At 46.2% G+C, this 15,092-nt stretch overlaps 1 protein-coding gene across 1 annotated transcript in view; it reads right to left on the reverse strand.

The window, feature by feature from the left end:
• Positions 1-3,563: 3,563 nt before the first annotated feature.
• HADH (hydroxyacyl-CoA dehydrogenase) overlaps positions 3,564-15,092 on the reverse strand; it is a 50,575-nt gene continuing 39,046 nt past the window's right edge. Inside the window, exons 6-8 of the mRNA XM_003985100.6 lie at positions 11,210-11,282; positions 5,390-5,506; positions 3,564-4,426 (exon numbers count right to left, since the gene is read on the reverse strand). Coding sequence (XP_003985149.3) covers positions 4,308-4,426; positions 5,390-5,506; positions 11,210-11,282 — 309 coding nt within the window. The 3' untranslated portion in view covers positions 3,564-4,307. The remainder of the gene's footprint in view (positions 4,427-5,389; positions 5,507-11,209; positions 11,283-15,092) is intronic.

Genomic DNA, 15,092 nt, shown 5'->3' on the forward strand with positions numbered 1-15,092 from the left:
GGAATATTCCAGTAAGTGCATCTACAGAAACGAGGCTGAGGTGTCACACTGTTACAGCCAGAAGGCAAATACCCACCCCACTCAGGTTATGTAAGTAAAGCACAGAGGAGCTGAGCATCAGAACCCAAGTCTGTGGAATCTCCAAGCCCTTGGTTTTAATCGTTTATACTAATTCCGCAACAGAGACAGTTGGTGAGACCCACACTCCGACATGCAGCCTCTCGCCTCGTTAAGGCCCGCATCGTTAACTTGCCGTGCGGCAAGGGGGCTCTGCCTCGACCAGCTCCATTATGGTCAGATGGAGTTCACTTCTTTCCCTGTTCATACACCACCACTTCTCGACCCCATGTGTTAGAAAACTTCCCTCCTGTGCACTTGCTTTTTTCCTGGGGCCTTAAGTCATTCACAGTCTATGGCTTATACAGGAAAAGAGGACTTACCTGAGTGGCAGGCACCTCTTCCAATTCACCGAACGCTTCCCCGAGTGCTCCTCTCTCTCTGTTAGCCCTGACCAGTGCCTCTCCGAAGGCCTGGAAAGCCCTTCCGGAGCAGCTGAGGGTGGAGTATGGAGCGCTGGGTCTTTGTGCCCAGGTGGCAACAGCTTAACTTTCAAGGCTCTTTCATGAGTCTTGGGTGTGTTCTCAATCTTCGGCTCTCTCCCCACAGGTGTAAAATGTTTAGGACTCTGTAAGCCTAGAGGTTTCTAGGAGCCCGTCCTTCCAAAGCGGGCAGAGAGGAGGGAGGTGGGTCACAATTAGCCTATTCTGCTGTGCAGAGTGCTCAGCACCTGCATCCATCATCCCATTCGTTCCTCAACAACCTTGCAAGACAAGTTCCATCATTTTGCCCATTACTATATACACTCACAAGACGAATACCGCATCCCCCGCCCCCACCAGGTTACACAGGTAAAGCAGAGAAGAGCCGAGCACTAGAACCCAAGTGTGTTTAACCCCAAAGCCCATGGTATTTATTAGTCACTTAATACTGATTAATTCTGCACCAGATAAAGCACTGAATAGAAACGGTATCAGTGATGGGATTTTTCTGTCTTCCAGTAATTGAAATTTGTTCTGCCACAGACTGATTTTAAAAACAGAATTTACACAACCAAATGCGCTGAGTGTACAGCAATGCTTCCATTGTTCAAAGCATTTTTTAGATTGCTATTTATGTAGCATCAATGCCTATTTCCAAGAAAATTAGTCCCACAAAATTACAGCCGCAGCTTGTACTTCTGGTAGACTTAATTGGTTCCTTAGGTTGAAATGTTAGGGGGATTAAAATCGAGGGGAGACAAGACAAAAGCTGGTTTCAAATGTGTGAAGAGTGTAACTCACAAACCAAGAGAGAAAACATAATTAGCATGTGTCGTATAAGCCGTGACTTACATGTTAGTCCTGCCGTCTCCCGTGATTAGTGGTTGAGCCTCCAATGTGCTTCTGAAAGCTGACATGTTCAAGAGTCAGAAAACTTATTGTGTAACAGCACCCAGTGGGGATCATCTGGTGTACCACCAGATTTCTATATAGAAGTTGCTCAGTTCCCAGATCGGGTGGGTCCCACCTTACCACCATCCCTCACCATTTAATCATCCTCACACTGGAAATCTACCTTAGGATTGATGTCAAAAGGCGTTAGCCAACCGTTTTCCCCCGAGAAACTATTATTAACAGTGAATCTTATAGATACTAAAGGGCGACAGTTTTTATTTTACAAAGACCTCTTCAATAAGCACCAAAACTGTTCTTCAGAGAACTCCATCCTGCTAAGCACAACTGAAGCCCAGGGTGACAGCTAAGCTCACAGGCTCAGAGCCTTTTATCGGCAAGCCATTTCATCAATTGTGTGATTTTTCTTTTTAATCTCAGATGTTCGTTTCTTTAAAACATTTATTTTAAGTAGGCTCCATGCCCAATGTGGGGCTCGAACCCATGACCCTGAGATCAAGAGTTGCACGCTCCACCAAGTGGGCCAGCTAGGCACCCCTCAGATGTTCATTTCTGTTCTAAGAATAAAAATAGCCTAGGAAGGAGTACAGGAGAGAAGGGGGAGAAAAAGTGTCCTCTGGACCCAATCCCTGGGTAGCTACTTTCCAGATCCCATCAGAGATCCCTGCTTGCCGTCTGGAGGAAGGTCCAGATCCGGGGGGGGGGCGAGAAGGAACGGCAGCAGCGAGGCTGCCCTCTCTCCTGCACACGCGCTGCCAAGCAGCAGAGGTCACACATGATCCCCCGGGCTCTTGCTGGGGCTCAGTTTGTAACCACGGGTGCGGCAAACAGGTGGCGGGCCCATGCTGGGAAGCAGAGGGCCGGAGGAGGCATTCCTTCTCTGTGGGGTCTGGGTGGGAAGTGGCTAGGCCAGCCGGACACGCAGAGACGAGGAGACCCAGACCCAGACAGCTGCCCCTGCCTTCCATGTGCCAAAGGACGTTCAAAACTCCTTCCCGGTCCCAAACCTGACGTATGCGACAGGGTTTCGGGAAATGGTAAAACAATGTTCAGAGGCCAAGCTTTCTTTTTGGTAGGCTAAACGTGCACTTAAAAACCTCGGCCAAAAAAAAAAGACCACCGCGACCCCCAGCCTCACATCCTGGCAGGGGGTGATGGTCATACCACCTAGTTGTCTCTTTCCTGGAATTCAATGGTTGAGAGAGAGCCCTGCCATCTCCAGGAGGAGGGCCCCTGTCCTCCGGGCAATGCAGTCAGAGCAAGAAGGAAATAAAATCTCCTCCTCAGCCCAGGGCTCACACTGAAGGTCAAGAACCAGCCTGAGAGTGAGCAGGGGCCGTGAGACCACAAGGGTAACTTCAGTGATGGAAAGGGTGGTGGCGTCAACAGGTGTTTCCTTTTTCTCGTTAGGAAATGTTCTAGAAGAATAACCTAAAAGTTTCCTAAACCAGGTTCTATGTGTGGTAGAAATGCATGTAACGTATTTACTTATTTTCCCATTATGTGCTACAGTTAGCTTCAGTAAAAAAAAAAAAAAAAAAAAAAAAAAAAAAATTAATAAGCTCTCTTTTTATCAACCATGAACTGGAAGGGGGAAAAGAATCTCTCAACTATTAACATCGTGACCAAGGACACCAAACGAGGATGAGCATTCTGGGGACAGTCCTGTTTTGAAAGTCTGGATTTGAGATTTTCAATCTTGCTATTTTGTTCTAATCTGGACCTGCTACCTCGGGCACATCACTTAAGTTCTCTCTTTTCTGAAGCCACTGGACTTCAGGGTTTCTGATGTCTTTCCAGCTTTAAAATTCTATCTTGGAAGACACTTTCTCAAGCCAATGATTAAAAGAAGCTTATGTTACACTGTTTCTCTTTGTTGGCAAAGAAGAAACAGATGTTTCTAAAAAACTGTTTTCTGTGGCCTTATTATTGCTTTACTGGTAAGAAATCTGGAGTGACAGCCGCAGGCAGGTCATACGTAAATGCCTTCTCTGGCCGCTCCTTCCCCACCACTGCCACTTTAAAGAATAACAACAGGCCAAAGAAGATGGGGCATAGTTTTTGCCTAAATTACCAACCCTTACTTTTGTAGCCAGTCAAGCATGTTACGACTTTAAAATTATACACACGTTTATTTCAATTCAAATTTTCACCGATTAAAAGATTGCATTTTATTAGAATCAATTTACAGGCAGTTTGCAGCAACCATTTCTCATGGGGGGGGGGGGAGAGAAAGAGACAGACAAGAATCATTCAGACTTTGGATGTGAATGAAACCTCTTCCTGCAAACAAACACATGGAGATATTCCCACAATCCAACAGGATGAGCTGAATAAAGACGTGACATCTTATGCCCAAAATGTAGGGTAAGGCCTGAGGCTGCAGGTAGCACACGTCCTCATAAAGGCAGGATGCAGGTGCCGCTCAGCACAGCATTCACAGGCACAGCACACACGTGTCCAGTGGCTCGTTCCTCTCCCATGTGGCAGTGATGAACACAGCACGCACTGGGAGGAAGTACTGTCCCTTTTCCAAAGTGAATGAATCCAGGCAATTCTTTATGAAAATGATAAGGTTCGAAAGAAATCTTTGCTCCAAGGCACCCAGGGTATAAAGCTTTTTAGAAAATACACAGAAATGAACAGACTAAGAAAGGGAATTAGTTCTCAGTGAAGAAATATGCTATTATTAGAACTAGTGTAAATCATTACTCCAGATAGAGGACAATCAAAATGCACACGGAACAGCCTGTGCTGTGTGAGGGAACATCTGACAAAGAACATTCCCACGGGCACTTGGGGGAGCCGCTGGTAGGTGCTTACGGGGGTTCTTCCCGGAGCCAGAGAAGCTGTGCCTCACTTGTATTTGTAATACCCTTCTCCGGTCTTCTTGCCAACCTTGTTCTCAGCTACCAGCTTATTCAAGGATGGGCTGGGCTGAAACAAGGGGTTCTTTGCATCCACTTCATGCCACCCTATTGAGAGGAGGAGAAAGGGCTTAGGACGAAGCGCTGAGTTTATTTTTACATCGCAGCATTCCCAGGGCAAGTCTGGGGAAAAGGGTCCAGACTCTTACGTGAGCGAGCCCTGAGGCCACCACAGCAGAGGCAGGAGGCAGGCTGCCCTGAGGGGGCCGTATGAGCCCTAAAGCGGACGGACGAGAGAGTGGCCCAGCTAGCTCTACCCCAGCCCACCCGCCCGCCTCCCCCGTCTCTTCCTGGAGATTGCTAATGCCAGCGGTCCAAAAACAAAACGAGAACCAGTTATTCTGCTGGTTGGACCCCTCAGTGGCACAGAGAAACAATTGGAACGCATGTTAAAAAGCTGAATTTGCTGCCACTGGTATTTTGCATCCTCATAAAATACAAAGTTCGTGCTCAGTTAGAAGCGTCCTCGCTCCCAGCAAATACTTAAGTATTCTTTGTGAAACTTGGGAGCATGAGCTCCGCTCAGCTTCAGTAGCCCAGTTTAGTAATTATCTTTACCGTGTCCTCAGAGCCCCTCCAGTAAACTAGATACATTATTATCTTTACATGGCTGTGTAACTCCGTTGCAGTGGAGGTTACCCAAATCAGCATTTACGACACAATGACACGGCGTACCAATGTGAGTTTCCTGGCTGTGATACTGTACTGTGGAACCATTAGAGGAAACTGGGGAAGGGGCACACAGGGCCTGTCTGTGCTAAATTTGAAACTTCCTGCGAATCTATAATTGTGTCAAAATGAAAAGTTAAAAAAAAAAGTTACCCTGTGAGGAGGCACTAGGCAGTCACATTTTTCCTTTTCCTGTCATCTTTTAACTTGACTGGTGGGGCAGAACTTTGGAAGGTCTAAGACCCCTTATAATTTCTGTTTTAAATAGGCATTATAATTCATAGTTGCAAGAGACTACCTCAACTGAAGTAGAGACAGACGACAGAGAATTTCAATTCCTACCGTCAATGATGAACTTCACAGTATCCAGGCCCACGTAATCAAGAAGCTCAAATGGGCCCATAGGGTACCCAGCCCCCAGCTTCATCGCAGTGTCGATGTCTTCCTTGGATGCATCACCTAAGAACAAGAGGGCAGCCCTTGTTGATCAGTAAATACGATCAGTAAATTTACATGATGTAAATTTACACATTCAAAGCACATCCAGAGTCAGGATTTGCGGCTACAGGAAGATTTCATCTCAGAGGTATATGCCAAATAGATGGCAAGATTTCCAAAGCTATTCCACCAAGCTATTCTGGGAGGTGAATTCTAGAGCACTGCTACGTGGTTCGTGGAGACAGAAGGCCCTGGTGGCCTGGAAACATTACTTATTTCTAATGGATTGGGATTTTCCAACTCTGGAATAATTTACTACACCATTTAAAGCTAGAGCATAATTTTATTGATAAATGGACTTTTTTTTTTTAAAGTTTACTTATTTTTGACAGAGAGAGACAGAGACAGAGCATGAGTGGCGGAGGGGCAGAGAGAGGGAGACAGAATCCAAAGCAGGCTCCAGGCTCTGAGCTGCCAGCACAGAGCCCGATGTGGGGCTCGAACTCACAGACCGCGAGATCATGACCTGAGCCGAAGTTGGACGCTCAACCGACTGAGCCACCCATGCACCCCAATAAGTGGACTTTTTTAAAATAGAAAAAAACTAAGCTTTATATTGTTATGTGTATTGTATGCATATTTTTCTTTTCCAGCTTTCTTGGCTTTACAAGTAATGAGTACTTCTTTAGACTCACATCAACGCTTTAGTCAAAATGAAGTTTAAAAAGAAGCCCAAATCGGATTTAGAATTGCCAAAGCAAGTTTAAAAGTGTGTTTAGTAGAATAAGACAAGAGCCAGGGTGCTTTTTCGCTGGAATTTTACCCTTAATGATGGTCTTTGGGCCACAAGAAGCCTTTGAGAGAACTTGTCCCTTTTTTCCAAAATCAGGAATGGGAACAGTCTGTAACATGTGACCATCTAGAATTCTGTTCCAAAGCATAAAGAAATGGCCAATTACACCAAAGCTAAGTAAAAGGAGAAAAAAGTTAAAATACTCAAGGAGGATCTCCTACCTAAATATTTAAGATTTTGAGGTGTGAAGAATAGGAACTACTTAAACATCTATAAAGACTAGTTTTTAAAAAAGCATATGAAGTATAATGCCAAAGGAATTCGAGACAGTTCAAGGTGATTAAATTCCAACCGACTACTTCTCACGGGTGACATTATTAATGCTTCGGTGATTAGTCAACCAGAGGATGCTAAGAATCACAATCTGAGTTTCAGGCCATAAAAAGGCAAAATGAACAGAAATCATTACATACACTAGTTTCAGGAGGCATCCTTCATTCATTCAACTTTTATTTGTATCAGTTATGCACCAGGCACCAGAGACTTGGAAGGGGACGGAGAGGAAACAAGACAGGCACTCAAGCACTCCTGATACAGTGGGAGGACCCAGATGTGTAAACCAAATGTCCCACCAGGCCAGTGCTGAAGGTTCACGAAGAGCCACACCTCTGTGTGGGAAAAGGTGGAGAGATTTACTCGGAGTGCCTACGTGTCACCAAAATGCACCACTGAGGCCCAGGTCCTGAAGGATGAAGAGAATCCCAAGGGATGAATAGGCAGGAAGGGCATGCCAGGCAGAAGGAACAGCATGTACAAAGGACAAATGAGCAGGGACATAGCAGCTGAGAAGTGGATTCTGCTCAGAGGATTTTATCAGACCCCGAGGCTTCTATGGCATTAGAGACAGAGTGCTAAACGAGGGCCCAGCACACTCTCTCCCTGGGCTTGGTACCCACCCTCCTCCAACACCTGACATGTGCTTGGCTCAACCCCTTACTTCCAGCAGGCCTCCTCTGCTCAGGTGTCACCTCATCCGAACGCCCTGTCCCCTCCCTGCATATAAACTAGCAACTGTAAGAACTCCAGGCTAGGACTCCCACCATTCTCTTCACTTTATCTTTCTCCGTGATTACTGGTCACAATGTAACACGTTATCAACTGGTACATTTACTGTGGCCTATCTACCCTCACTAGCATATAGGCTCCTGGGGACAGAAATTTCATAGCCTCATGGTTCCAACTTACCTAAAGCCATTTAATCATATCTATATTCAAGGACAGATAATGAACTCTAGAGACAATTCTGTAATTCCAGATTCAGAGGCTCACTTGAAGACTTTTATTTCAAAAAATACTACAAAGATACAGCATATCAAAGAAAAAATCTAAACAGCGTTACCAAGTTGGCAACTCTAAAATTCTGAGTAATACAGAGCAAAAGAGGCAAAAAGAAAAGAGGGAGAAATAAAACACAGATTGGTGTGCCAAGTGGGAGTTAAATACAGTACTGTGTTTTAGGCCAATAATTCCTAAACTTGTTTGTAGAAACAAGCACTTTGCTGAGAATCTGACCCCTGCCCCAAATAAAACGCACATACACACAAAACTTTGCATCAGTGTCAGGAGGAGCCTCCCTACCTCTCCCCAGTTAAGAGCCCCTAACTCTAGACAAGACAACAAAGAAAACCTTCCTCAGTGAACTCTCAGACTTCTGCACGGCTGGCTGGGACCAGGGACCTGCCCCGACATGTTTCTTCTGCTGGCTCATCAGCACCATCTACCGACCATTCTTGGCATTCACAACAAAGTGCGGCGGGGGGGGGGGGGGGGGGGGGGGGGGAAGGGGGTGCGGAGCAGCACCCAGGATCAGAAATCCCACACAGCTGCCATTCCTCTCTTCATCAACAGCCACCTAAGTGCCTGTCCTATACAAGCACTTTGGGGCCTATGAAGATGAGGAACATCCCAGACACTGCAGTACTGCAGCAAAAAAGAGTGTAGCAACAAAGGAAGACATGTGCCCTGCCACAGGGAAGAGAAGGGCAACCACCCCGAGGGAGAGCCAAAGGGTAAGAAGAGTTAAAGAAACACAGGTTGTGTCCAGCTTGGAGGAGTGAGGATGGGACCTTCTGATGGAACGTGGGAGTCACGTACATGGTGAGGACAGCAGGGGCAGAGGAGGAGGTGAGAGCAGGTTTCCTGGCAAGGGAACTATATATATTTAGTAGTCTACAACAGAAACACTGAGTAAGTCTTGAGCAGAGGAAGAGCAGTGAGCAGGATGTCACATGGTGACTGGCTAGGACTGTGAAGGCTAGGACTTCCCAGGGCCTGCCACCAGCACTGCCTTCCCAGAGGAGCTAACCATCTGGCCCCAGCACCCTGCCAGAGCTACCTGGGACCTGTAGAAGTGGTCATTTGACAGGTGTGACTGTCTGATCCTGGGTGCCAGACTGCTCAAAGATCTAGAGAGAAAGTCCTGGCCCCCAGGGACAAGGTGACCGACTACACCAACCAGGCCTCAGCTACATTGTGAGCAAACGGGAGCCACACAGAGGACAGAAGCCAAAGGACCGAGAAAGAAGGCCCAAAGAAGCAGCCAGGAGGCTGAGCACATCAGCAGTGGTGAGGGGACAGTGAAGTGCTCCTAGAGGTCACGGGGAGCTGGCGAGAAGTATGGGTGCAGCATTCCAAGAGCTGCTCAGTTGCCCTGGAGGCCCGAGTGGTGACTCTGCTCTAATGCCAACATATCCTCCTGACGGACCCCTACCACTGTGGAGTAGCACACACACCCCAGGTCGGTGGTATTTATCATGGACCAAATGTGCGTGTCGCCCAGAATACACACGTGGAAACCCTGCCCCTGACGTGACAGTAACAGAGGTGGGCCTCTGGGAGGTGATCAGGATTAGGTGAGGCCATGAGGGTGGAGCCCGAGGATGGCATGAGAGCCTGTGAAAGAGTCAGGAGAGCTGGTTTCCTCTTCCTGCTCCCCACCACGTGAAAATACAATGAGAAGTCAGCAGCGTGCAGCCCAGGGAAGGGCCCTCACCAGAACCCCACCATCTGGAACCCTGGCCTTGGACTTCCAGCCTCCACAACTGTGAGAAATAAACGTCTGTTGTTTATATGCCACCCAGTCTGTGGTATTTGTGATACGGGAGCCCCAAATGACTAGGACGGTGTTGTACAGAGAAACTCTCCCCAGAGAGGTTTGGAAAAGGCCGGGCTAAACAAAGTCACGAGTGTCTTCACTGCACGACTCTGCTGCTGGACGCTGACACTCCCTCGGCTATGTGGGGGCAGGTCCGGCATGCAGCGTCTCCTCACCCTCCTGGACAACATGACAAATGAATATCATCGTGACAGACGAGAGAGGAAGAATCCAAGACAGCTTCAGGTTTCAAAGTAGAAGTGATGCAGTCTAGCCAGCTGCTCAGTGCACTGTGCGGGCACACGGAGACACGGTGGGGGGTGGCAGCTAAGCACCCTGCTCAGTGCACCAGAAGAGGGGGCAGCAGCGTGGGGCACGGGGACATGGTAAGGAGCCTGAGGTGTGTGACACATGGACCCCACACATGACCCCAGACGTGACCCCAGCTGCTCTGGCTCACAGGCCCCAAGCAGCTGTGGGGAATGGGGCAAAGGGGCGAGCAGTGCTGGGCTGCTGTGGGCAGCACCACGGGCAGTCTAAGTACATATCCCCCTGGGGTCGGACCCCTTTCCGGCTTCACCTCACAGGTGGCATGTGATAGGGAGGGTCACAGGGCCCACTGCCAGTGCGAGGGGAGCAAAGACCAGAAAATGCTTCTCAACTTACAATCAGATACAAGGTATATCTGAAAATATATCAAAGTGACAGTATGTTTTGGTGGGGAAAAAAAAAAAAAAAAAACCATTAAGAGGTAGATTACCCACATGCTACATTCTAAAACATTACATTAAAAAAAAAAAAAAAACCTGCCTTTCAAAGTAGGGTAAAACACTTCACGCATTCTTTGAGGTGTAATTAGGCATATTTGTTGATAGATAAACACAGAAGTGTTGGTTTGATCTTGGAGCAAGTGTGGCAAATGCTTCCATAAAACAGAGAAAAGTTTTAATATTTAAAGCAGATTTTGAGGAAGCAAATGTGCTTTCATCTCTCTGGAAGAGCTGGTGTAAATATTTTGTTTCAAAAATGACATTCTCAAAGAGTGAGCATTTGTGAATGAAGTAACTGAAAACAATTACACTTGCTTTTTATCCAGTCCTATTAAGGCCTATTTGCCTCAGAAGCAGACATGATTGTTACCTCTCCAGAAATGTGGTGGAGAAGCTAGGCAGGAGGCTGAATGCCATTTTATAACCTTGGACTATGTCCTGAGTTTTATATTTCTACAACAGGGGAAATCATTCTTTGTCAATCAACAAGTATTGAGAAAAGCATTTTAGAGCATTCTTAAGGTTTAAAAAAAAAAATGCATCGCGGCATCATTTAGTAAAGATGGGGAAGGCTCTTATAAACAGTCGTTGTCACTTACCTCCCACCACCTGTCACACTGTCACAAGTTTTAGAACTTTAAGGAACTTTAAAGGTCCCCTAGCCCAGTGATTTTTACAGTATTATTATTATTATAAGCAGGAAACCGTTTCATCAAAAGCAGAGATTTAGGATGTACATCCAGGCTGGCCACACACTTGCTCTGGCTGAGACTGTAAGGGGTGGGGGTCGGTTCCAGGGCCACATCTCAGAGGCTCAGAGGCCTCATAGGGAACCCAGGAGGCCCAGGGAACACTATGGCAAAGGTCCTAGGGTCCAGGGTGAGGCTGGTTCACAAAGCTAAAAAACAGAGGCTCCTCCCACACTGTGTGTGGCCCAGCCTTTCCTACAGGGCCTGCTTGAGTACTCCCAGTGAGCAGGTGCCCCCAGCCTGGGTTAGGACAGCTACCTCGTTCATGCAGCCTGATCGCTTCCATGAGGTATGGCACCAGGAGACGGTTCACAATGAACCCAGGAGTGTCCTGTTTTAGGAGAGAAAAATAAAAGACAAGGGAATTTTCACTGAACTTAATCTTTTGTGGAGTCACCAGACTGCCCCTTCTCCCTGTGCATTGTATCACCCACATTTATCAAGCTCTGCATTTTCAAAATTTGTTTCAAAATACCAGCACAGCCCTATTGCCATCATACATAATAATATATCCAACAATTATAATACTTGAAGAAAAATTCAAACCTAGATGCCCCCACTGCAGGAATAAAGGCAGACAGAGGCAGACAGGTCACTGGAAAAAACACAGCTTTGAAGGCAGGCAGATCTGGGTTCAAGTTTTAGTAGTTCCTGACTTTGTGACATTCTGAAATCAGTTTCATCATTTGTGAAATGGGAGTAATAATATCCACAAGTTGTGAAGATAAATCAGAAAACACTAGCATGCTGTGCACATGGCTCTATACTCAAATGGGAAGGAGCCCTTTACTCCTCTCCTCTCCCACATCCCTTGCAGGAATCTAGAGAAGGTGTGCTCCCATCTTGAACAACCCTCACAGGAGCACTGCTTCCCGGGATCCCTGGAGCCATTCTTGGGCTACTCAGGATTTTCTCGTGCACCAGTGCATGGAACATGGCAGCTGAGCTGGGGACAGGTGCTGGGACAGACAAGCAGATGCCCTGACACCCACTGGCCTTTCATGGCCCCTGTATCCGGGATGACCCTCTTGCACTGCACACGTCTTTCATCCACTTGCTCTGCATTCACATTAATCATCTCTCCTGGAGGCCTACTGTGGGATTTGATTCCACCTACTGATCTCTTTGGGGAACTGTGGGGCAGGTTGGGGTGGTAATTTTTTCGGTGGTATTTATGTAAAGCTGATTTCCACTAAGTAAATGGTGTAATTTTTTTTTTAATATATGAAGTTTATTGTCAAAGTGGTTTCCATACAACCCCCAGTGCTCATCCCAACAGGTGCCCTCCTCAATACCCATCACCTACCCTCTCCCCTCCCTCCCACCCCCCCCCCCCCATCAACCCTCAGTTTGTTCTCAGTTTTTAAGAGTCTCTTATGCTTTGGCTCTCTCCCACTCTAATCTCTCTCTTTTTTTTTTTTTTTTTCCTTCCCCTCCCAGTAAATGGTGTCATTTTAACAAAAGGCTGTGATGTTCCTGCAGACAGAAATCCTCACTCTAGCCCTGGGCCTTGGGTACCATTTCTAGCACACACTGGGTACTCCATAAAGGTCTGAATGAAAGATGGCCTGCCTCCTGCATTACTCTTACAGCTAACCTGACTGCATGCTGTGTAAGGCAATAAAGCCACATGATTTGTACCTCCTTTTACTCTCTACTACCCCAGTCCCCATTGGAACAAAGAAATGAACAAACAGCTTTATCAGTATATCCACAGTTATATTAATGAAATGACTTTATAACTAGGGCAAAAGTGCTTTTCAACTTCAAAAAGTTTATCGCAAAAACTGAAGCCGTGGTATATGAAGCACACATATACAAGGTTAGAAGTCGGAAGTACTCTGGGGAAAACATCTACTCCAATTATAATACATGGAGCTTTATACAAAGTTAACATCCACATAATGGGCGCACAGAGCTCAATAACCAAAAAGTGCTAAAATTCACAAAATATTCACACTTAGTAGTAACCAAAGAAGTACTCATTAGAATACAATAGCATTTTGCAAATAAGATTATCGGCAAGGGTTTTTTTTTTCCCCATAATACTAATATTCAATGCCGGTGATGATTCAGACACATACACTCTCATGGTATTGTTACGTCAACTAGAATGTAAAGAGACATAGTCCCTTAATAAAGCAATTTAATTTTATGTAATTGTATACCTTAGACTTCTCATGCTCATTTATAAATGTACTTTGTTTACTTGCTATGTGCCAGTACTTTAAAAATATTAATCCATTTATTCCTGATAATAACCCTGTGAGACAAGCACTGTTACTACCTTTACAGGGGGAGAGGACACTGAGGCAGAGCTAGGTTAAGGAACTTGCCGGAGGGTATACAGCTAACAAGTGCCAGAGCCAGGATCTGAACCCAGTCGTGCTGGCTCCAGAGTCCACGGCCTGAACCTTTTTACACCACACTCTCCTCACAAAGTTTCACTATAAAGAAAGACACACTTCCAGGTGCATCAATGTCATTCTGCTACTCTGGGTGTTGGTCTACTGCAGTCCTGCAGGCCACACCCAGCCCACAGCCTGCTTCTGTACAGTCTCACTGCAGCACTGGCCCTCACACCCACTTGTACTCTCTGCTTACGCCCCCCTTCCAACAACAGAGCCAGGTAGTTACAACAGAGACTGTATATTGACCATCTGGCCCTCTACAGAAAAGTCTGCTGACCCTTGTTCTTTGTGGCTGCCTTATATTGTCTGGATGCTTCACTGAGAGCCTGAATAACTGACCAGAAAGCTTTCAGGTATCACCTGGGGAAAGAGCTCTGAAATGACATAACAGGGGCAATTTTATTCCTACCTCCGCACCTGCTGTGGCCACTCCAATGGAAGAATGGATCATCACTCTCCACAAATTAATGATTATGCTGCTAAAGATAATCACTGGCTGTCCCTGAACTTCCACTTTCCTATCCAGCTTTTGACTTGCTACACATCAATGTTCTCACACGGTTACTACTTTCTGCCACTAACAAAGCATAAACCAGTAAGAAAGTGCAACTGTAACATCTGATGATTGCTGTGATTTTTTTAAAAATCCACACAATTTAAAACAAAACAAAGAATGAGTGTTTAAAAACAAGATTCTGTAATAACAGTCCTGGATTAGGGGGACTACACATGAGTCTGCTCTCTCAGGCAATGGGGTCCACATCGACAGATGGCTTATTCAGATGATTCATGAACGATAGGAGTTTTCATAGGTTACTACAATTCTGTGACTTCAAACTGGAGAATATTTTATTTATTTATTTATTTATTTTTATTTTTATTTTTTTCAATGTTTATTTATTTTTGGGACAGAGAGAGACAGAGCATGAACGGGGGAGGGGCAGAGAGAGAGGGAGACACAGAATCGGAAACAGGCTCCAGGCTCTGAGCCATCAGCCCAGAGCCCGACGCAGGGCTCGAACTCACGGACCGCGAGATCGTGACCTGGCTAAGTCGGGCACTTAACCGACTGCGCCACCCAGGCGCCCCATCAAACTGGAGAATATTTTAGAAAGGAAAAGCATACTGTAAGAAGAACCACAATGACAGAAAACTTTCAGGTCAAAAAAGTAGACGCATGCTTGTAAAAATCTGTAATGGTATGACACAGCCTCCAATCTAGAAAAACTGTCAAGCCACACAGAAGTGTAGCCCTAAGTTTTGGGAGGACTGAAGAGGAACGGCAGCAAATGGAGACTGAAGGAAATCAAAACAAAGTAGGTGACAGCAGCTGGGGTAATTTCACATATAATAACTGAATATCTCAAGAAGGGAAAAAAGCCCAGAGGCATGCTTCCCACTCGGCCATGCTTTTTAATGAAAAACAAGACACGAGACAAAACCACAACACCGCATCCCTACATCCCTGAGAAACAGCTTCGTTCACACTACCTAGGGGAGGGGGCTCTTCCTCTTTCATCACATTCCTAACCACCTGTCGTGTTCTTTCACCACGTGAAGCGCTGGTTTTCAGTTCAGGATGCAGGATGCATGTGGCTACCTGGCTGTGCCTCAAACACAGGCTCCTGGGCTCCCCTGAGCCCGCAGGGGCTAAAGCCAATAGGGTAACAGAAACCATTTATGGAAACACAACTCATCAACAAAGGCCAAGACCCAGAGAGAAGTTTTCT

Source organism: Felis catus, chromosome B1 (genome assembly GCF_018350175.1).
Source record: "Felis catus isolate Fca126 chromosome B1, F.catus_Fca126_mat1.0, whole genome shotgun sequence".
Taxonomy (NCBI): Eukaryota; Metazoa; Chordata; class Mammalia; order Carnivora; family Felidae; genus Felis; species Felis catus.